General features: G+C 36.6%; 1 protein-coding gene and 1 long non-coding RNA gene across 2 annotated transcripts in view; one reads left to right on the top strand and one right to left on the bottom strand.

Annotated features, from left to right (window-relative positions):
* The window catches only part of SLC30A6 (solute carrier family 30 member 6), a 37,243-nt gene extending 24,158 nt beyond the window's left edge, over positions 1–13,085 (bottom strand). The window contains exons 1-5 of the mRNA XM_008700253.2: positions 13,003–13,085; positions 8,318–8,404; positions 3,266–3,350; positions 1,323–1,365; positions 258–323 (exon numbers count right to left, since the gene is read on the bottom strand). Of these exons, the coding sequence (XP_008698475.1) occupies positions 258–323; positions 1,323–1,365; positions 3,266–3,350; positions 8,318–8,404; positions 13,003–13,005 (284 nt within the window). The 5' untranslated portion in view covers positions 13,006–13,085. The remainder of the gene's footprint in view (positions 1–257; positions 324–1,322; positions 1,366–3,265; positions 3,351–8,317; positions 8,405–13,002) is intronic.
* A 77-nt stretch (positions 13,086–13,162) lies between these two features.
* The window catches only part of LOC121100986, a 20,029-nt gene continuing 8,965 nt past the window's right edge, over positions 13,163–24,226 (top strand). The window contains exon 1 of the long non-coding RNA XR_005832795.1: positions 13,163–13,220. This is a non-coding gene — a long non-coding RNA (uncharacterized LOC121100986). The remainder of the gene's footprint in view (positions 13,221–24,226) is intronic.

Below are 24,226 nucleotides of genomic sequence, written 5' to 3'. Positions count from 1 at the left end.
TTTGTTTTGTAAAATAGAAAAAAAACTTAATGTGAACATTTTATTTTAATAAGATTTAAATTTATATATTCATGTTTCTTATCTAGAATCCTGTTGGAAGATGCCTTTTTAAATCTACTTTCAATATTTGATCCCCATCCCACTCTGCAGATAGCATTTTATTCTCTACAAACACTCTAGCTAACTCTTTACTGCCTGATAACAACGACCATTTTAATAGCAGTAAGTTAGCAGAAAATAAAATGACTTGAACTTACCCAAATGAGTAGACAGGGCTAGGTTTCCTCATCATTACCCAGTAACTTATCAAACATGTCATTAAACTAAGTAAAAAGGAAAATAAATTTAGCTTTAGAACTAGAGCAAGAGAAGAACGCACAGAAAGAAATTAAGTTTTCAGAATTTGTAAGTTTGCTGAAAGTTATCAGTGTTTGCAGACTAAATGAGTATATTATTTTAATAAGCTATAATCTAACCACCATGAGCATCCTAAAACGTGAGCTTTAACACGTAGAGAAACTGAAAAAAGTCATGATGCAACCAGTCACTAAATACAACCTACACCCATACTATTTCTACTAAGTTCTCTACCTTAAATGGTTTCCATAACTTAGCATGCAAAAATGACACAGTAATAAAAAAGGTAATACATTTTATTTTAGCCACAAACAACAAATTTTAACTCTGATAAGCTTTAATCTTTGTTAAAAGTTAAACTAAATATTAATAACAACAACACTCTGGATGGGATAAAATTACGTTCATTTTCCAAGTACAGTGGAGATTTGCTCTAAAACAACTTACTACAATGTGAAATCCAGGGGGTAACTATATGTTTTAGATGACATCAAGAAAAGTTACGGACTGAGGAAAAGTCATCCTTATACTCCTATGGCATGGGTCTTGAAGACATCAAGTATTTTGCAACACTTACACAGCCATATGAAAGGTCCCACAAAGCAGGGAGCCAAAAGGGTGTTTCTCTAGCTCACAATTACTCACTTCTTAGTTATTAATTTCCATCTACACAGTTACAGAAGGAACTGGTATGTTCTTACTTAACCCTGCTCCCTGGCCACAGCTGACTCAACTATAGGTAGGCACCTGAGGCATATGATCTAATGCCTGGGTATTATTTTTTCTGTTCTCTATAAATGGGATATTTTCTTCCAGTATATCTCCTAATCGCTATTGTTTATATATATGTTCTATGTTGATAATTTTACTTATTTCACAGATTCCTTTAAGCAGAGAAAATATAAATTCAGAGCAACAAATTCCTTATTAGTTTCAAAACGTTAAAGACAGTTTTTAAAACTTACCTAAAAAGATCAAAAATGGTCAGGTAAGTATAAGCAGTTAAAGCTGCAAAACAACAAAACAACTGATTAAAATGTTGCAGAATCCACTGTTTGGAAATATAGCTAATTACCAAGATTGTTCATACCAGGAGTATCCATTACCAAAAAAAACCTGAGTCACTAATTAACCTTATACGTTGGCAATTATCTAGATTAATATATGTAGACAAATTTGGTAAATACAGAGATGTCTGACTAGCTCGGTTGGTAGAGCATGCGACTCTTGATCTCAGGGTTATGAGTTCAAGCCCAGCACTGAAGCCTACTAAATTAAAAAAAAAAAAAAAAAGCTGGTAAGTACAAAAGCTTACCCTAGAACCTGATCCTGCCATCAGGACAAAGGAAGCAGCATATTAGGGTTTTTTTGCCTTCTTCTGTCATCTGAGCACTTTTTTTTTTGGTAGATTTTATTTATTTGACACAGAGAGAGAGAGAGAGCACAAGAAGGGGGAGTGGTAGGCAAAGGGAGAGGGTGAGGGAGAAGCAGACTCTCTCCACTGAGCAGGGAGCCCAATGTGGGGCTCAATCCCAGGACCCTGGGATCATGACCTGAGCCAAAGGCAGACGCTCAATTGACTAAACCACCCAGGCGCCCCTGTTATCTGAGTACTATTTTTAAAATATTCTTTAAATAGCAGGATGAAAATAATGGTACATAAAACAAGCGGTCAATAAACGGGGCACCTGGGTGGCTCAGGTGGTTAGGTCCAGCTCTTGATTTCAGCTCAGGTCATGACCTCAGGGTCGAGGGACAGAGCCTTGCATCAGGGTCTGCACTGAGTGTGGAGCCTGCTTGGGATTCTCTCGCTCCCTCTCCTTCTGCCCCTCCCCCCGCTCACACTCTCTCTCCAAAAATACAAACAAATAAATAACATAAAAAATTTAAAAATTAAAAAAAAAGAGGTCAAGAAACAAGAAAAATATTATAGATTTCCCTTTTCAAGGAAAATCCAAGAAATATACATATTCTTTTAAAGGAAGTTTCTTTTTTTTTTTTTTAAGATATTTATTTATTTGACAGAGAGAGAGAGTACAAGTAGGCAGAGTGGCAGGCAGAGGGAGAGGGAGATGTGGGCTCCCCATCGAGCAGGACCCTGGGATCATGACCTGGGGTGAAGGCAGATGCTTAACCGAATGAGCCACCCAGGTGCCCCTGAAAATCCAGGAAACATAAATCTCAAAATCTTACTCAGACACTGCGTAAACTGAAGGGCTAATCTATCACGTTAAAAAGGAATCACAGTCTTTCAAACAGTTTAAAAGCTATTTTAAAAAAATAATGGCTCATTTAAAATAATGCCTAACAATTGAACCAAACTTTACAGTTTACAAGGTACTTTTCACAGAGATTCTCTCACTTAAATCTTTTTTTTTTTTTTTTAAGATTTTATTTATTTATTTGACAGAGAGACAGCCAGCGAGAGAGGGAACACAAGCAGGGGGAGTGGGAGAGGAAGAAGCAGGTTCCTAGCGGAAAAGCCTGATGTGGGGCTCGATCCCAGAACGCCAGGATCACGCCCTGAGCCCAAGGCAGATGCCTAACGACTGCGCCACCCAGGTGCCCCTCTCACTTAAAGCTTTTGAGTTATATTTCAGAATAATATATTCCATGTAAAGAAAGACATATCTTGGCCACCTGGGTGGCTCAGTTGGTTTAGCAACTGCCTTCAGCTCAGGTCATGATCCTGGGATTGAGTCCCACATCGGGCTCCCCCTGCTCTGTGGGGAAACTGCTTCTCCCTCTCCCTCTGCCTGCTGCTCCCCCTGCTTGGCTTTCTCTCTCTCTGTCAAATAAATAAAATCTTAAAAAGAAAAAAAAAACGGAAGACATATCTTTATTTAAAATCAGAAAAATAAATGTGAAACTAATGATGAACTCCGCAAAAATGAGAATGGTGACATACCTATACTGTTAGTGGAACTGCACCACATAAGCAGGAAGCCAGTACATGTTAAGTTTATTGCACCAAAGAGCAGTATCTTCCAGGACTGTGAAAAAGAAATCATTCTTATTTGCATAGTGCTGATAAACTTCACTGGGTCTGTTCAAGTTGCTGCAATTCAAACTCTACAAAGGAATAAGCACAATTTCCTTCAAAAAGTCGGTGTCACGTTTTCTGTATCTATGAAAATTACCATCAACCAAGTTATTACAGTAATCTAAAAAAATAGTTTAGAGGGGGAATTCTTCAAGAGAAAAAAATTCTGCCATATAAACTCTCAAGCAGTTGAGAAAAATAGGCATATACTTTAATATCATTGTGCCTCTATAAATATGTACATAGAGACAATGATAGCTGATGGGGCAAAACATAAAGCAACTGGTGAATCTGAGTAAAGGGCTTAAGGGAGTTCCTTACATTAATCTTGTTACTTCATGAGCTTGAAATTATATAAAGTTATTCTTCCCCTCCCACCCCAAAAGGGCTACACTTACTTATTTACCAAATAAGTCATATGAAACAGGACTGCAAAAGAGGGGACGACTACCATGGTTAGAAGTTCATAGACCTGAGATACGCCTTGAAAGTAGCTAGGATTTTGTCAGAGGAAGCAGAAAGAGCACTCTAAGAATAAAAGAAGAGATCAAGTGAAGTGTTTTTTAATTTTGTTCAACTCCACTACCTACAAAGAAGGGAGACCTATAATTGTGTGAAAGTAGAAGTGAAAAAAATTAGTGAAAAGGGAGTTATCTGGAGGTGTTAAAATTAAACAGATACAATTGAAAAGGTCAAGTGTGGGATAGGATGGCTTTAGAACACAGATGCAAAGTGTAGGTTTAGGATGAAGAACACCTTCTCTGAGAAAGGTGAGAAGGATAAGAAGGTGACTAAAGGGACAGAGAACTATGAGGTAGAAAGAAGTGACAGTGAAGCAGTACAGAGCTAACAGCCTATGCATCTCTAGAAAAGAAGAAATAAAGCCATTTTCTAAAATTAAGGGATGTGGTGGAATAGGACTGGAAACTTACATCCAGAGGAGAATTTGCAGAACATCAGTTCTAGTGGATATACTACTGAATCATCAGAGAAGAATAAGAATGACCACCATGAATTTAGGGTAGACAGCATTCTGCATTTTCCTCTACCCCCAGGAGCAAAACCAGAGAAGCAGACGAGGTAGGGATGTCACACACTGAAAGCTGTTATGATAGGTTAATGGGACAAGGGACTCTAATAGTGAGAACATTAATGAAATGACTGGACATGGGCTCTAGTCAGGACAGGGATTTAAGAACAGTCAGCAAAGGAGGATAAGGCATGTAATTTGAAAATGACATTCTATACACCTCTACTGATGAATCAAGCTATTCATCAACAAATACTTGAGTACCTATTTTGTAAGAGACACTTTCTAGGCACTGAAGATATAGCACTTAACAAAATATGGACCTTATATTCCAGCAGGGGTGACAGACAATTAGCAAATATACAAGGTCAGGTGATGGTAAGTACTATGAAGGAAAAACAAAGTATCGTAAGAACACCATGATGGGAGACATGGAAAGGGTGTTCTGCTAGACAAGGTGGTCAGAAAAGACCCTTTGGTAAGGTAACATGTGAACAGAAATCTTACAGAGGCAAAGGTACTAAGCATGCAGATATCTGAGAAAGAAAATGGGAACCACAGTGCAAATTCCTTGAGATAGAAGAGGACCTGGCTGAGGACGGATAGAGGTGAGAGGAAGTCTGGGGCTCCATCAAGTATTGTCTTGTATGCCAGCAAAAGAATTGGGATTTATTCCAAATGAGATAGAAAGCAGCTTAGCTTTCATTTTTATAAGATCATTCTGGCTTCTTTATGTAGAAAACACTGCATTGGGCAAGGATAGAAGTAGGGAGACCATTTAGAATGGTGACTTTGAAGTTGGTAAAGTGTTAGAAGAGTCAGATTCTGAGTATTACACTGAAGACAAGATTTACTTATAAAATGGATGAGGAACGAGAGGAAGAGAGGGAGAAAAAAATGACTCCAAGGTTTCTGGCCCATGCACTGGAAGAACAGAGTGGCCATTTAGTGAGGAAGGGACAGAAAATCAAACTTCAGGTTTGACCATATTAAATTTGATATGCCTAATAGATATCCAAGTGGATATGTTGAGAGGGCCAGGATATATAGGAATTTAGAAGGAGGGGAAAAGTTATGGATTAAGATATAAATATGAGGTCATCAGCATATGGTAGTCGAAGTGTCACCTAGATGTAATGAACATATACAACAGAGGATGGAGCTCTAAGTGCTGGGACACTCTAAAACTTAGAGATCAGCAAGATGAGGGGAAAGTGATGAACAATGCCCAAGTAGGAAAAAAACCAAGAGTGATGTTTCAGAGTCCAAATGAAAAAAGTGCTTTACGGAGGAAGTGACCAATTTTTGTCAAATGCTATTGATTGGGATGGGAAATGATGATGACCATTGATCTTGGCAACACAGAGTTTACCAGTTACTTTGTTAAAGCTGTTCCAGTGGATTGGTGGGGACTACAGCCAGACTGATATGTGTTTAATGGAGACAGGGAGAAGAGAAAGTGAACAGAGAGTGAAGACAATTAGCTTAAGTAGTTTTGCTATAAAAGGAAGCACAGAAATGAGGCAGTAGCTGAAAAGTGGAAGATGGGGCATGCGCTCATGATGCAGGAAGGAACAACTGTAGGAAGCTTGTCTTTGAGCAGCAACAAGGGGAAGCACACAGAGCTCATTCACAGAAACAGGAAGAGAGGCAGAGTGTTGGGAGATGACAGGATGTGATAGTATTTTCTGATTACTTCTTTTCCTTTAGTGAAACAGGAAGCAAGATTAACAGGTCAGAGTGAGGATGAATACATTTTGGAAGTTTGAGGATAGAAGTCAAAGACTATGGCATGAAACAGCCATCTAAAAAAATGGAAAACTGAATGAACTAAACAATAAAGCACGAGCAGCACTAATGGCACACTTGATCATGAATTTAAAGTGAGACCAGTCACCATGGTTTTGTTTTCTCTCAGGCTACATTCAGTTGCTTGGGTGCAGGTACGGAATAGCAGGAATGCAGACTTAATGATGTTAAGGATTTTCCAGGGAAATGTCAGAGGAAGAGTGACACATGGAAGGGAGGGCACAAAGGAGTTGAAGACATATGCAAGAAGTTAGTAATGATGGACCAAAAAAACTAAGTTGGAAAAGTAAATAAATGAGGATAAGAGAGGTGAAAAATAGTGAAAATATGGCAAAGTCAATGGATTGGAAATCCTAGTAAGATTGAAGAATTACTGAAATTGGGATAATACAAAGAGTGAACTGGAATAACGAGATGGTGACTATGAGTGAAATGCTTGAAACTGAGACAATCGAAGATATAGTTATTATAAATGATAATGTCTGTGGTATGATCATAGGAGCAGATAGTTGGAAGGGATGTAGGATAAGTTATTTGTGGCAAGGAAGTAAGGAACTGAGAAATAAGGATCTTCCTGATGATGTAAAAAATCACCAAGAACAAAAACAGGAGTAGTAGTAAAGAGAGACGAGGGAGGCGGTGTTCTTATATCAGTTTTGTTCCTACTACCTATTTTGTGGTATACTGTGCTTTAATAAAGCATATGGTTCAAGAATTTCCTGTTTACTTCTGTAATGTAGTTGCTTTACATCAACATTATAAAGTTCTATCTATCGGTTCTCAGGAGATCATCTTATATGGACTAGATAGATACACAAGTAGCAAATGAATTTCTTGGCTCTTCAACATCCAGGACACGATAGTATTTTCGAATACTAGAATTACTGAGTCTGACTATAATCCAAGGTTTTAGCAACAGGAAATACAGTGACAAGAAACAAAAAACAGAAGCCTCTAGTCTAGTATCATAACACATGGCCAATATCATTGGTGCACTTATTATGTTCCACTGAAGCTAGGTTTATTTAAAATTCATCACATATTTATTGGGTGCTTATCTTGTACTTTTTTATTAAAAAGTGAACAAAAAAGACACAGTCACTGTCCTCAGGGAGCTTATAGTATAATTCAGACAATAATGAGAACAATAAAAACAGAACAATAACTAGAAGGTCTATACTAGTGACCAAAATGGGTACCAATTATCTTTTTTTTTTTTTTAATGTAAGCTCTATGCCCAACGTGGGTGGGGCTTGAATTCATGACCTCAAAGCATAACTTATTTTTCCTTCCTTACACTAAAAATGAGAAAACATGGCTTTAGGGGCACCTGAGTGGCTCAGTCGTTAAGCGTCCGCCTTAGGCTCAGATCATGATCCCTGCATTCTGGGATGGAGGCCCACATCGGGCTCCCTGCTCAGCGGGAAGCCTGCTTCTCCCTCTCCCACTCCCCCTGTTTGTGTTCCTTCTCTCGCTGCCTCTCTGTCAAATAAATAAATAAAATCTTAAAAAAAAAAACAAAACCCCAAAAACCATGGCTTTAAACTGCATCTATTAAATTTGTAAAAAAAATAACAAAAGGCAATCACAAAATAATTTTTCTTTAAAACTTGTTAGAATTAGAATAAAAACCTTAACCAAAGCCTAGCTTCCTCCCAAGCAAAACAACTGTGTATCAAAGTACTGTAATTCTACATTAAAATTTTGCTTAGCCAGGGGTGTCTGGCTCACTCAGTCAGTAGACCATGCAACTCTTGATGTTGGTATAGTGAGTTTGAGCCCCACGTTGGGCATAGAGATTACTTTAAAAAAAAATTTTTTTTTTTTTTGCTTATCCAACATAAAAAAATGAAAACAGTGTGGTGGGGTGGGCACCTATCTCGCTCAGTTGGTGGATCATACGATTCTTGATCTCGGGGTTCTGTGTTCAAGACCCACGTTGGGCGTAGAGTTTACTAAAAACAAAAAGTGTATGGTGGGCTCACGAGTAATTTCTGTATGCCTTAAAAATTACCATTTTCAATGTCATACTGTTGTCTCTGCAATGATTAAAATTAGAGTTAATAAAGATAACTTACCCTTCGGTCAGCTGCTACAAGTCTAAATTCCTGTAATAACTTGCCAAAAAAAGATCTTTGTGGTTTTCTAAAGAGATGAATTGTCCCCTTCAAAATAAACAAAAAATAAACAAATCAACATTGAAGCATCTAATCTTTTCCTATCCTGTGATGTGATATAATTGTAACAACTAACATTTACTGAACGTTCAATATGTGGCAAACAATTATTCTACACACTTAACAAGTATTTATCTATTTAATTCTCAGAATCATCTATGAGATGGAGATAATTTTTAATACATTTTCCAAGGGCACAACACTAACAAATGGCTGAGCAGAAATTCAAACCCAGGTATTTTATTTTTTTATTTTTTTTAAGATTTTATTTATTTATTTGTTTGAGAGAGAGTGAGCAGGAGGAGTGGCAGAGTGAGAGGGAGAAGCAGGCTCCCCGCTGAGCAGGGAGCCCCACAAGCGGCTCGATCCCAGAACCCTGGAATCATGACCCCGCTGAAGACAGTCACCCAACCAACTGGGCCACCCAGGCACCCCCAAACCCAGGCATTCTAGCTCCAGACTACACACTTTTATTTTTAAACGGATTTTAGGCCATTTTGAGCCAACAAATCAAACCATTTGCCAGATAGCTCTACTGGGAAATAAAGTATTACAATTTACTTAATCAAAGCTTTATATATGAAAAGTTTGTAAACTATTATTATAGTAAAATCTCTGAGGTTCTCTCTTAGGCATTCAAAGTATCCAACATTCTGCCAGTCTCTATAGTCCTTGCTGGTACACCGTATGGGACCAGCAAAGGGCATGACAGTGGGGTTACCAACAAGAAACGAAACATAAGTGGAGACCAGAGAGGAATTTGCCACTCAAGTATAGGAAACCTTAGCATAAAAGAGAGTTTAAGCACATATGGGAAATTAGCTTATGATTAAGGCAGTATCCAACATAAGCAGGAGAAAATATGTTACACAATAAATGGTTTTTGGAAAAGGTAACACTGGATCCTTATATTTCTTACTCTAATTTTTTACTATGTTGAAATTAAAATATAGAACTATAAAGTACTTGAAGAAATTTATAGATGAACAATTTTATAATCTTGGAGTTGAAGACTTCTCATAGTAGGACATAAAACCAAGAAGCTGTAAAGGGAAAAATTGATCAATTTTACTATCTTGGGAATAAAATACCCAAGAACAAACAAAAACAAAGACAACCCTAGAAAGGAAAGATAAACTGGGGAAAAAAGAATTTTAATTGTTCCTCCAAAAGCAAAGTATTCTTTCTAGGGGAAAAAAAATCTTTCACAATTTTCAGTGGGCCATATATAATAATTTGATTGCTAAGTGATATGCATTTAAATATTTATTTGGATTTTAATTTTAGCAAATGCTTTCCTAGATAGTAAGGCCACAATCACCATTAACAACCACACTACATTTCTACCTCACTACCATTGACCAATTTGACTTTAACACTTATATTCCACAGAAGGTGGTGGAACTGGGTGTTAACAGATCTAAAATGAGGAAAACTTTCAGATCCAACTCCAGCACAAGTATGATCTTCCTAGTTAGTAGGAACATCTCAGTAGGTATTAAAAAGGTGTATTTAATTTCTTCAAAGCTCAGATATGTCATTAGTTTTATTAGGTTGAGACTCAGAAGAGGTAGAAGATAAAGTTGAGCACTAGAAATCTGGCATTAAAAACCAGGATGTTGATCATTGTTGAGGCCAAGTGATGGCTACATGGGGGTTTATTATATTATATTCTACTTTCCTGTGTTTGAAAATTTCCATAATAAAAAATTTTAAGTAAAACATAGTTTAAAATATAAAAACAAAGCATTAGGAAAAAAGCATTACTAATCTTGCTATCCAAATAAAACCAGTGTGTGTGTAACTCTACAGCTTTGCTAAGCTAATTGAAAAGGTACAATACGCTCTTTTCATCTGAGATGCTAATGAATGGTCATGTTAATGAATATACCCCATTCTTAATGAATTATGCGTGGGATATTTGGTCCCAAAGATAAATTCTGGATATCTTCTAACTTCAACTCAATTTAAATTATTTAAGGTACTTTAAGTTTCAGTTTGAGACAATCAATAAGGTTTCTAAAGGGAAAAGGGCTATTATCTGATGCCATTCTGATAGTGGTTAAAAAAAGTAAAAACCCACTAAAATCCACATGTTCATGTGACATATCATGTCACTCCTTCCAAAATTATATTGGCCCTCCATTACTATCACGATAAACTCCTAATTTTACAGCTTGAAATAACTTAGCCTGTTTCTTTCCAGTTTTACCTCTTGCTCCAGACAGGGAATCAACTCCAACTAAACTGGTGTAACCCTCGTCTCATGATCATACCACTCTAGAGTGAAAAGGCCAGACTTGTCTAACCACGCTCTGACAGCCCTGTAATACTTAGCAAATTATTTGACGTCTGTTTCTTCATCTGAATGAGAGGAATGAATAGTAGAGTAAGAGTAATGGAATAAGGCACAAAGTACTGTTTCATGGCTGACCTTCCACATGAAGCCTTCTTAGAGTATTCCAAACTACACTGTTCTTTATGCCACTTGCTTTGTAATTAACAGAGGATAGCCTTCACCTTGTCATCCTGCATAATTAATTTTTTAGTAACTTCACTAATGACAAGGGCTATATTTCCTTTACATTTTTTAAGATAGCATTGTGCTTTGCATATAACGCCTTAATAAACAAGAGTGACTGATAAATCCTTTCTTCCTCAAGACTTTTAAAATACACCTTAAATGCTACTATTTTTCTGTATTACTAATGTTTCAAGCATAAAAATTTAGTGTCATAGTTATTTATTTGGTGTTTTATAAAACAGGTATTTATTGAAAACCTCCTCTGGGCCAGGAACTGTTACAAGGCTCTGGGATACATAGGTCCTGCTCTCAAAGAGCTTACAGTCTAGGAAGTGAGAAAGACAAGTAAATACACAATTTTAACATAGTCTGATAACAGCTACAGATGTTATTGGTAAATAGCACCAAGATATCACAGGAGCACAAAGGAGGCACCTAAGAGAATCTTGAGACACGGTAGAAAGGCTCATGAAAGAGACTAAAGGATATGTAAGGGTTACACTTACAAGGATAAGGGGTAGGAGGTGATTGATTCCAGCAGATAGAACAGCAAATACAAATTAGGTGCAAAGCCCTAATCCTTAGAGCATCATCTGCATGCTGTTCACTGTGACTGGAATATGAATGTATGTATGTGAAAAAAGAGGCTATAAAGAAGCTTGACCAACAACAACAACAACAAAAAAGCAGCAGCTTGACAACAGATAGCTTTGTATGCAATGCCAAACAGGACTTTATCTTGACAATTATTGGGGGGCGGGGATTTTAAGCAAGGGAGCAAGGGAGTGGCATGGTCCAATTTTAGAGATTTATTTATTTATTTATTTATTTATTTATTTATTTAAGGATTTTATTTATTTGACAGAGAGAGAGACAGCCAGCGAGAGAGACAACACAAGCAGGGGGAGTGGGAGAGGAAGAAGCAGGCTCCCAGCGGATGAGCCTGATGTGGGGCTCAATCCCAGGACCCTGGGATCACGACGGGAGGCGAAGGCAGACACTAAAAGACTGAGCCACCCAGGCTCCCCCCAATTTTAGAGATTTGATTCTGGCTACACAGTGATGAATATTTTGAAGAAAGTAGCTCAAAGGCTATGTGGTCAGCCCCCCAAAAGTAAACTTTTACCCACTTTCTGTGTGCAAAACAGGGGTTACAGAAAATTTACAAAAGAAAAATAAAGTATAAATAAGACGTTTTCCTGACCATATCCACTCAAGGAAAAAACTTTCTACAATGACAATGGCTTATGTACTGAAACGTGGTCCTTTTCTTATATGTAGGCTATCAATAAGAGATCCATTAATTTCTCTGATAAAATGGTACCTCTTTTGACGCTGAAATTACAATCAACTTATCTTTTGATAAAATTCAGAGAGCTTTACATTTGATTTCTAAAAGCACAAAAAGACTAATTTCTCTAAGGAAAAAAAAATATGTTAAACATCGCATCCCTAGAACTGTAAGGTATACTGGGCTCTACAAAAGCAGGAAAAAACGTGCAATAAAGATGCTCTACCAACACCTGGACTTTCTCCAGTCACTGGAAAGTTGCTGCTGTGTCAGGTTATCTGTCACTCCATAAAGCCAAGTTGCAGAGTGGGGCGTTCACCTCAATATCCTGCTCATAAACCTCTTTATTAACGCCAACGGTATTGTCACTGGTGTAAGCATCACTAATTACGGTCGCTGTTGCTGTGGACTTGTTTTCAGAGCTTTCGCTGGTGTAGACGCTGACGCCGACAAAGACAAAGACTTTTATTTCTCTATCAAATAAATCTCGGCAGGGGCAAGTCAAAAGCTCACTAAGAACCGAAAGCTCGGCCTCGAGCAGGGCCGGGACCCGGAGCGTCTTACCACCGGGGTGAGGGAGCGTGAGGGGATCACAGCTCTGGGGGGGAATGCTTTGCACATCAGCCGCCTCTCCTGCGGGGTGGGGGGAGCCGCGCACGACTCCGAGGACCCCTTCTCTGGGCAGCTGAGGCATGTCAAGGCCGCTTTGGGATGAAAGAAGATAAGAGGAATCATCTACGACAGAAACCCTCATACCCCCGGCCAACTCACCATGATAAGGAGCAGCACAGCTCCCGCCGGAAAGACGCTCTGGGAGCTGCCTTTTCCCTCAGCGGAAGGGGTGGGGCAACAGAGGCCGATTGGCGGAGGGAGACGCGGGGGCGGAAGTGCGTAGAAAGTCTCTTGTTCCCGCCCCCTCCTCCGGCCTTTCCTCGGTCCTATAGAGGCAAAGGCAGAAGCTAGAGTGACCCCAGCGAGGCTTTTAAGGGGTAGGTGGCATAGAGAGCTAGAGACCTTGTCAAGGAGCGCTTAGGGTTTGCTTTTTTTGTGTTGTATTATTTTCTTTTTTTAATGTATAATGTATTTTTAAAAGTCAGTTAATTAATATATAATGTATTATGGTTTCAAAGGTCAGTGATTCATCAGTTGTATCTAACACCTAATGCTCATTAATTACATCACATGCCCCACTTAATGTCTATCACCCAGTTACCCCATTCCCCCCTCCCCTCCAGCAACCCTCAGTTTGTTTCCTATGATTGAGTCTGTTATGGTTTGTCTCCCTCTCTGATTTCATCTTGTTTTTTGCCCCCTCCCTTCTCCTAGGATCCTGTTTTGTTTCTTAGAATTCTGCATATGAGACTATATGATAATTGTCTTTCTCTGATCATTTCACTTAGCATAATACCCTCTAGTCCCATCCACGTCATTCCAAATGGCAAGATTTCATTTTTTTTTTGATGGCCGAGTAGTATTCCATTGTATATATATATACCACATCTTCTTTATCCATTCATCTGTCAGTGGACATCTGGGCTCTTTTCATAGTTTGGCTATTGTGGACATTGCTGCTATAAACATTGGAGTGTAGATGCCCCTTTGGATTACTACATTTGCATCTTTGGGGTAGATACCCAGTAGTGCAATTGCTGGATCATAGGGTAGCTCTATTTTCAACTTTTTAAAGAAAGATTTTATTTATTAGAGAGAGACAGAGCATGGGGAGAGATGGGCAGAAGGAGAGGGAGAAGCAGTCTCCCTGGGGAGCCTGATGCAGGGTGGGGTGGCTCAATCCTGCAACTCTGGGATCATGACCTGAACTGAAGGCAGACGCTTAACCAACTGAGCTACACAGGCACCCCTATTTTCAACTTCCTGAGGAACCTTCATACTGTTTTCCAGAGTGGCTGCATCAACTTGCATTCCCACCAACAGTGTAAGAGGGTTCCCCTTTCTCTGCATCCTTGCCAACATCTGTGGTTTCCTGACTTAATTGTAGCCATTCGCACCAGTGTAAGGTGGTATCTCATTGTGGTTTTGATTTGTATTTGATTAGGGTTTATTTGTAATGTTAGGAAATTTTCATTTAGTGCTGAAGCACTTTTACCTATGTTGTGTGATTTAATTTTTTGCAATACTTTGTGAAATAAATAGTATTCCCATTTGTGGAAGCAGGAAGAATAAGAAACTTGCCCAGAGGCATACAGCTAGTTCTCCACAGTAGTGTAGGTCTGAGTTTGAATTCAGACCAATTACAGAATACCGTGTTCTTTTTCCTAAAACACTACTTAAATTCTCATGAAATTAATTTTATTATGGAAGTAATATTAATTATAGAATACAGGAAATAAAATAATTCAATATAGAATATGCAACACATGTATGTATCAGGTACTGGTCTCATGAAATTATGTTCTAGTAAGAAGAGGAAAGAAAACAAGTAGGAAGGGGAAGATGTTTAATATATTGATAGTGTCACATAGAAAATAGAGTTATGCTACAGAGAGTGACTGGGTCACTAATTTATAGTAGTCTGAGAAAGCTTCTCTAAGAAAATGAAATTTGACTTCTGAATGACAAAGTCTTTCTGTGAAGATTATTCCAGGCAGGATAAACAATCCAAATACCTAAGTCAAAACAAGGAGAAGTGCTTCAGGGTCTGAAAGAAGGCAGTGTGTCTGGAGCTTCGTGCTTGAGGGGAAGAAATGAAGAGATGGGGCAGATCAAGCAGGAATTTCTAATGTAGGGATAAGGAGACTGGTTTTGTTTTGTTTTGTTTTCTGAGACAGGAAGTCTGTGGAGAGTTTTAACATGGAGTGACCTTTACACTGTGGTATGGAGAATGGATTGTAGGTCGATAGCAATAGTGAACGTTTACTAAGCACTTATATGGTAGGCACTGTTTTATAAGTTTAACATGTATTAGCTCATTTAATCCTCCTAACAGGTACTTGGTATAGGTACTGTTATTAGCCCCTGCTTGGCAAATTGTATACCAAGGTCACATACTTACCTAATGGCAGAACTGGAATTCTGTGCTACAGAACCTAATTCTAAAGCCTTACCTGCTACTCTGTGCTTACTATTCCTGGACAAGATTAGAAGCATGAAGACAGGTTAGGACATTATTGCCTTATTTACCCAGAGCAAATCATTCCTGATTTTTGAAGTTTCTTTACAGACTTTTTTTTTTTTTTAAGATTTTTAAAATTTATTTATTTGACAGAGAGACAGCCAGCGAGAGAGGGAACACAAGCAGGGGGAGTGGGAGAGGAAGAAGCAGGCTCCCAGCAGAGGAGCCTGATGCGGGCACGATCCCAGAACGCTGGGATCACGCCCTGAGCCGAAGGCAGATGCTTAACGACTGAGCCACCCAGGCGCCCCATCTTTACAGTCTTTTTAAACAAAATTGGAACCAAACAGTACATATTGTAGTCTGACTACTTCGTGTAAGGATGTATTCTTTTTCCCGATATCTTAATTTTTCCAGAATGTTGTTTTAATGACCTTAAACAGTTCAATCATGGCCATGTGACTTAACATACTTAATTCCTTACTGATGAGTGTAACAGGGTTTAGACAGAGCAAAAAGAAATCTCTCAACCCATTTTAAGAAAAAAATATACTAGAGGCCATTGGGTATAAAATCGTAGGAAGCAACTATACAGGAGATCAACAATTAAACAGAAGACTTGAACAATACTATATATATATATTAGACCTAACATATCTCTAGAATATACCATCCAACAACAGCCCCAGAATACACATTCTTCTCAGATGCATATGAAGCATTTTCTAGGATAGTACTACATGTTAGGCCATAAAACAATCTTCAATAAATTTGAAAGGATTAAAATCATAGACAGTATGTTCTCCAAACATACTGGAATGAAATTAGAAATCCGTAAGTAAGGGAAATTCGGGATTTTCACATCTTATGAAAATTAAAAAACATGCCTTTAGTAGTCAGTGGGTCAAAGAAAAAATCACAAGAGAACTTTGAAAATACATTAGGATGAATGAAAATGAAAACTCAATATACCAAAACTTATTGGATACAGCAAAAGCTGTAGGTGGAAATTTATAGCTATAAATATCTATATTTTATTTTATTTTTAAAGATTTTATTTATTTGTCAGAGGGCGCACAAGCAGGGGAAGTGGCACGCAGAGAGAGAAGCAGGCTCCCCACTAAGCAGGGAGCCTGATGCAGGGCTTGATGCCAGGATCCTTGAATCATGACCTGAGGCAAAAGCAGACTTTTAACCAACTGAGCTGCCCAAGCATCCCTAAATGCCTTTATTTTGAAAAGAAGAAAGATCTCAAGTCAATAATCTAACCTTCCACCATAATAAAAGAAGAGCAAACTAAAGCAAGCAAAGTAAGTAATAAAGCTTGGAGAGGAAATAAATGAAGTAGAGAATAGAAAAAACAATGGAGAAGAAGTCACAAACCCAAAAATTGGCTCTTTGAAATTACTAAAATCAGGAAAGGAAGAAAGGGACAAGTTACAGGTCTTACAGATATAGGGAGGATAATTAGGGAATATTACAAACAACTGCATGCCGACAAATTAGATAACCTAGATGAAATGGACTAATTTCTGTGAAGACACAAACTACTGAAACTGACTCAAGAATAAATAGAAAATCTGACTAAATGTTTAACAAAAGATTGAATTTATAATTTAAAAACTTTCCACAAAGAAAAGCTCAGGCAAAGATGGCTTTACTGGTGAATTCTACCAAACACTTAAAAAAGAATTAGCATGAACCATTCACAAACTCTTCCCCCAAAATAGGAGGGGACACTTTCTGATTCATTCCACAAAGAATTACCCTGATACCAAAACTAGAGAAAGACAAGAAAACCACAGACCAACATCCCATATGAATATAAATGCAAAAAACCTCAACAAAATAGCAAAATGAATTGACGAACATATAAAAAAAAATCATACACCATGAATGAGTGAGAACTACCACAGGAATGAAAAATTGGCTTACCATATGAAGATAAAAAAATGCAATACACCATATTAATAAAGGGAAAAAAAATCACATGATCATCTCAATAGATGCAGAAAAAGCATTTGACAAATCCAACACCCCTATTTAAAAAAAGCAACACACACGCAACAAAGTAGGAATAAAACCAAGGAAATGGGTTGTTAAATAATTAACCCTTTTAGTTTGGAGATACACTATTTCGTAATTAGATCTAGATCTTTGTGTAAAATCATTAGACTTTTTATTTTAAAAAATATTTTTGGGGCACCTGGGTGGCTCAGTCGGTTAAGCATCTGCCTTTGGCTCAGGTCATGATCTTGGGGTCCTGGGATTGAGCCCCATGTCCGGCTCCCTGCCCAGGAGGGAGTCTGCTTCTCCCTCTCCCTCTCCCCCCTGCTCGTGCTTTAATAAAATCTTTAAAAAAAAAAATTTTTTTTTAAAGAAAATATTTTTGCCATTAAGCTGTTTATTCTCCTTCCAGGTGCTTTTGCTGTTATCTGTATTAGAAAGTCTTGTTCTGTTTTGTTTTTATTGTACTATTTCGATTTAATGTTTAAGGGAACATTCCAAAGAAAACAGATATAAGTATAAACCTGATAAACTTTCAATTCAATCCAAGCCAGCTCTAAGGCCTAACAATTCGAAGTTCCATTAGACTGGCAATCAATTGTTGAAAAGTGATTGGTCAAACTTTACTTTGGTTACCCTGGGCCTCCATGAGGACATTCCCTGTCTTGTCCATTTATCATTTTGATTAGTCCATATTCTGGGGGTCAGTGATTGTTTGTTTGAGTGTAATGGCATTTCACCTCCCTGACAGCTTATAAAAAAAATTTTTTTTTTACTTTTTTATTTTTTGGCAATCCGCTGTATCCAGACGTGGTCTTTGTTGTATTTATTCTGCTTGGGGTTCACAGAACTTTTTAGATCTGTAAGTTATGTTTTTCAACAATTTGAGGCAAACTTTAGGCATCACTGCATCAAATGTTTCTCTCTTCCTCTCCTCTCCTTTCGGACTTCAAACCAGAGGTAAATTACATTGATACTGTCCCACAGACATCAAACCTTTGCTATTTCTTTTTTTCTTTCTCTCTGTGCTTGAGTTTGATAATTGTATCAGCTCGTCTTACAGCTGTCTTTCCTCTGAGGTGTCCAGTTCACTGTGAAGCCTATCCAGTGAAATTTATTTCAGATACTGTGTTTCATTTCAGATTTTTTTTTATTACCAGACTTTCCATTTGGTTTATAGTATCTATTTCTCCACCAAAAATCCTTATCTGTTCATTCATCTTTTTTTCCTATTAATTCTTTAACAAGTTTTAAAGCTGATTTAAAATAATTTTGTTAATTCCAACCTGTGAGTCATCTCTGCATTTGCTTCCACATATTTTCTATTGATTATGGATATAAATTTTCATTGTATGCTTAGTAATTTTTTTATTGTGTACTGGATTTTGTGGATGTGTTGTGAAAACTCTGGATTCTATTTTCTTCTAAAAAGTGTGTTTTCTTCTGGCCAGCTGTTAATTAAAATGGATAATCTCGATGCTGTGAAAATTTGATTCTAAGCTTTGTTACAGTGAGTTTATCCTTTTGCCCATAGTCCTAACTAAATAAAGGATGGCCCTTAGGTCTAGGATGTTGTCCTTCCTCCTTATTATGGTCCTTTTCGGGTTTCAGTGGAAAACTCAAAGTATTTACTAAACCCCTTTTAGTGGAATTTAAATTTCAAACTCTGTATTCCCCTGGCAGCTACTACCTCTCTACAGTTCGTTAGATATCAACTACTGCTTTCTGGTAGGTTCTTTTGAATATTACACTCTACAGGTACAATTTTGGAGTCCACCAAGGATTTGAAAGAAATTTGTAGGCATATCCTGGGGCTTATATCTCTGAAACTCTTAAGATTTCCCTCCTAATTTCCAGCTGTTCTACAAGCCCCAAATGACTGCTCAGCCCAGAAAGACTGTTACATTCTGCCTGAAGTCTATTTCTAAGCACATTGCACCAACTGGAAATTTCCCTTGGGGTAAAAGCTAGTTAATGTGGATCTCTTCTAGTACATGATTTTGTACACTTTCTGCATGTTTTTGGTTCTTCTCTAGAATCTAATCTTTGCTTTTTATAATTTGTTCAGTTTATAATTATTGGCAAGAGTTAGTCCAATAAAGCTACTCCTTCACTGCTAGACTGCAACCTCTGAAACCTCAAAAAGTTTCAAATAAAAAAATTAAAGGCAAATAAAATTTATCATTTATTTCCAATCCATTAGGATAAAAACCCACTTTATGCAGCTGAATCTTTTAATTCATTTTTTTTCTGAAGAAAAATACAAAAGACCAGATTAAAATTTGAGACAAGCATTTCAAGGAAAATCCTTTGACTCAAGAGTCCAAAACCAAACTCTAAATGGTTCATTCTACCAAAAGAATTAGTTTTTGTACAAAATATAAAGAATTTTCCCCTATAAATAAAGACTGCTGTATATTTACTTAAATTGTAATTCTAGTATCTGCTTTTCCTCTGCTTCTTCCTAAGCACAAAGCATAGTCAGAAATCTACTAACCTCAATGGGCAGACTGTCTTAGAATAAACTTTTACTGTTAAGATACCTGGGAAAGATAGTACTGACTTTCCTTGGCTCAAAGTCTGGTACATCAGTAAGTTTTAATATAGTTTACAAAACACTGCCATATTAACATGAGCACACTAACCTTTCATGTTTAAACATTACCACTTAAGAAGTTAATGACAGAGAGCTTGATGCAGAATCCAAAAGGTCACAGCCTAAATCTAATATTAATTCAGAGAGCCTCAGCAACTTCTATCATTATTGAAAAAGACCAGACCAGTCCCTTTCACCTCCTGTTGTATCATTGTCCTATTTTCACGGTCATTCTATGAGAAGAAAACGCCAGCTTAAACTAAAAATAAAATAAATTAAAATAAAAAGTAAGTAATAGAAAATAGTTCTCTAGCACTAAGCTCAACTTCAGACTTTGATCAGGGAAGTTAAATAACTTCTATACTGTATGGAAGATTATTCATACAGTAATATAATTCTGACTCAGTGTTAATGACAACATTAGCTTGATGTTTCTATCTTTTAACACCTGAAATCTTTGTTATCTAAAAACTATTCCAATAAAAAGTGAGCTACATTACTGCAGACAGAATCATGATAAATTTAAAGATTATATTTTAAAAGTTGAGCATGAAGCATAGACCTTTAATACGACTGACCAGTTATTCAAGTATCAACAGTGTTAATCCTTTTCTAAATGAAAATACAAAGTGAAATTTTATGAGCTTTATTGAAATTCATGTTTTAACTTTGGATATTCCCAATTCTTGTCATCATGTATACTGCATCCTCTTTCATTATCAATAATTTATAATTGATGCTTTAATGTTTGAGACCTTAAAAAGATACAACATATGACTGAAAATGGGCATCATTCTGGCTTAAAAAAATTTTTTTTTCAATTCATCTCAACCCTCAGTTCTGTTATCCAGGGAGTTCTAAGGTCATGATTAGAGGAGACATTTAAGTTACAGCTACAAATAGCACATTATCTCAAGAAACCATACATCTTCTATATGTAGGTAAATTTTTAACAGGAACAAGAGCAAAATTAAGAAGAATGTATGTCTTCATTATAAAATTCTTATCTAGATGGGGCAAGCTTTGAATTTTAATGTTTTCTCTCAAAACCACATTTTTCCTAAATGAAAAAAATCTTTGTTACTACTATAAAATTATTCTTTCCGCCCATGACATTTTACATAAAAGCACCAAAGAAAATTTCTGTAAACAAACTTTTAACCAGTAAACTAAGGGCAAATATCCATTTGCCTTTATTACAATATTTAAAAAGCCATGATATGAGTCTCTATTTCCTACAATGACAGTTTTATAATAAAATCCAAGCATACTTATACAAACGAGAAACAGAATCACTGTACAGTTTTGGGGAACAAAAGACAGATTAACAGACTAACTTTTTAGTTAACAAAGTGAGCACAAGAAACCTATAAAATGTATGCAATGTATAAAAATTCAGTAATTTTTTAAAGTTTCATTGAAGGGATTAATAATTATTAATAATAAAAGATGGTAGATCCACTGGCTTTTAATTATCCTGTAAACAGTAAGAAAGCAATAAGCAATAAATTAGAAATGTCTTAGCTCTCAGTTCTTCCCTTCTCTCACACAGGAACCACTTTTACAGCAGTTAAAATTGGCCTTCTTAAATATTAGAATAATTCTAGCAGAAAATAAACTCCATTAGGAATAAATTAACAGTCTACAATAGATTTCTGACAAATATATTAGGAAAAATTACTGCAGATCACATGAGGATTGATCTAGATGTTGTAATGACAGAGTGACTCAAACCTTCTAACCGTCTCTTTTTCTATTTTACTACATTTGCTTTGTTGCTGTCAACAAATTGCTTTCTAAATTGGTAACAAGGAAACAGAAAAATGAGAAGTGAAATGCAATGTTTAATGTGTAGATTTATGAAAAAGGAAAAACTTTCAAAATACTTTTTCCTATTACTGTTACATAGGAAAAAGTTTCATTTGGCACACTGGACTTGTAAAAGAAAAGAAAAAAAAAAAGAAACTTAGAGTGTTTGGCATTCTAATCATCTGTGGTAAAGACAACAGTAGGAAAGGAAAATAGAAAAAGTTACTACTTTAAGAAAAGACATCAGAAGACAAACAACCAAAGGCGCTTGTGTCTTCTACCATTCACTGTCTCTGAAATACTTTCATCTGCAACACAATATACAAATTATTATTTACATTATGATTATATTGGTAAAGAAGACCAGAATCAGTTTTTGTTGTGCTCTAACTTACAGTGCCCATCGGGATAACCATGAACAGGCCTTCAACAAAATACTCCATTTGCATTGTATATTTTATTTAAATTTTGTTTTGTGGTGCATCTGCTGGGGTGCACAAATAATTGTAAGACTCTGAAAAGTCCTGTAAACTTAGGCTCAATTTCTGTAGCTGATAACTATTCAATGAAGATGGTGTGTTTCTCTTTTTGAAAGCAAATGTTCTGCAGGCTTACAAAGGTCTTTCCTTAAACAGTGGTATCGCCAAAGTCCTTGTTCCAACGTATGTATGCTTCTAAGGTTTGAGGGCTCACGCTGCGTTTTATCTTTTTCAAGGATTCAGTGAAGTCAGATAATCGAATATTTCTCATCTAGATTTAAAAAAAAAACACATGACAATACAAATGATGAACACATATACAGCAGTTAACCCAAAGATGGATTACAGTAATGATGCTGTTGCTTATTATTGTTACAAATATATATACATGTATTCTTAGAAAATCATGCCAATCATCTTATTTTACATATCATTATATGTTAGGCAAATTTGCTATATAAGAAATCTTACCAAAATGCTATACTAATATACTTTTATTGTATGTGCTTAATTTCATAAGTATTAAAATTTTAAATCACAATATTTTCCCATTTTAAAAACAGAAAACACTCATTATAGAAGATTTGATAAAATACAGACAAGCAGAAAAAAGAATCACTATTCCATCACTCAAAATTCTCAAGTCTCACTCACCATAAGCATACTCTAGCTAAATTCATGCTGGATTTATTGGAAAGGAAGATAGTTTACAAGAAGCACATGAGACTTTTAAGGAAATAATGCTTTTTACAACATGTAGGATGCTTGTATCTGAAATTTTCTAATATTAATATTACTTATAATGCATTTTATATTAATCTGGTCTCATTTTCTGACCTTTTAAAAAGATTTTGGGAGACAGAGAGAGAGCACAAGCTGGGGGAGGTACAGAGGGAGAGGGAGAATCAGGCTCCCTGCTGAGCAGCGAGCTGCATGTGGGGCTCAATTCCAAGAGCCTGAGATCAATGACCAGAGCTGAAGGCAGATGCTTAACCGACTGAGCCAACCAGCTCCCCCTCACTTTCTGACCTTTTTAACTGGCTATAAGAAATGTAGAATAAAACAATGCTGAGTCCACATTTATATAATCACCTGAAGATTTTTAAAACTCAAAAGGAGGGGCACCTGGGTGGCACAGCGGTTAAGCCTCTGCCTTCGGCTCAGGGCGTGATCCCGGCGTTATGGGATCGAGCCCCACGTCAGGCTCCTCCGCTATGAGCCTGCTTCTTCCTCTCCCACTCCCCCTGCTTGTGTTCCCTCTCTCGCTGGCTGTCTGTATCTCTGTCGAATAAATAAATAAATAAATAAATAAATAAATAAATAAATAAAACTCAAAAGGAGCTTGGCACAAAATGAACAGTTTAAAAAACTGCCACTAATATATACATGTTCATTTTGCCCAAAAATAAGTTAAAGGAGAAATGAGACAAAACATCACCTGATATTCATATATATTCTTCTTTTTATTACTCTTATAAAACCCAATCTAACTATTTCACACCCTCTGATATCTTGATGAGCACAGATTGAGAAAACCACCCACACTTGTATCTTGTAGCCTAATCTTAGTCAAAAAGGAAAAGGATATATTGTTACCACATAATCAGCATATGAGCCTTACAAGTTTTTTTATTTAACTTGTAAAACACATACTGGCTCTTCCTAAAGCCCAAAGAGTAGAAGGATGATGAATGTAATGTATTACCTATGATATTCTTGAATAAATTTTATTATAGAAATTAAGGTCTTAAAAGTTTTGATGAAATTCCAATTGAACTGTATAGAATGGTATACATAAATATATGAATTTATATGATACTTTGAAGTTAGTAAGAGATGAATGTATACAACAGGAAAAAGCCAACTGGTAGCTCATTTGAGAAAGAGAAAAGTGGCAAAGATCTTATCAAAACAAACTAATGAAATAACAAAGTTAAGGTGGATACAAACTGCGTTCTTTCTTTTCTTTCTCTTTCTTTCTTTTCTTTCTTTCTTTCTTTCTTTCTTTCTTTCTTTCTTTCTTTCTTTCTT

Source organism: Ursus maritimus, unplaced genomic scaffold, assembly GCF_017311325.1.
Source record: "Ursus maritimus isolate PB19 unplaced genomic scaffold, ASM1731132v1 scaffold_6, whole genome shotgun sequence".
NCBI lineage: Eukaryota > Metazoa > Chordata > Mammalia > Carnivora > Ursidae > Ursus > Ursus maritimus.
The sequence above is the reverse complement of the archived record's forward strand: the minus strand, read 5'-3'. Positions and strand labels throughout refer to the sequence as shown.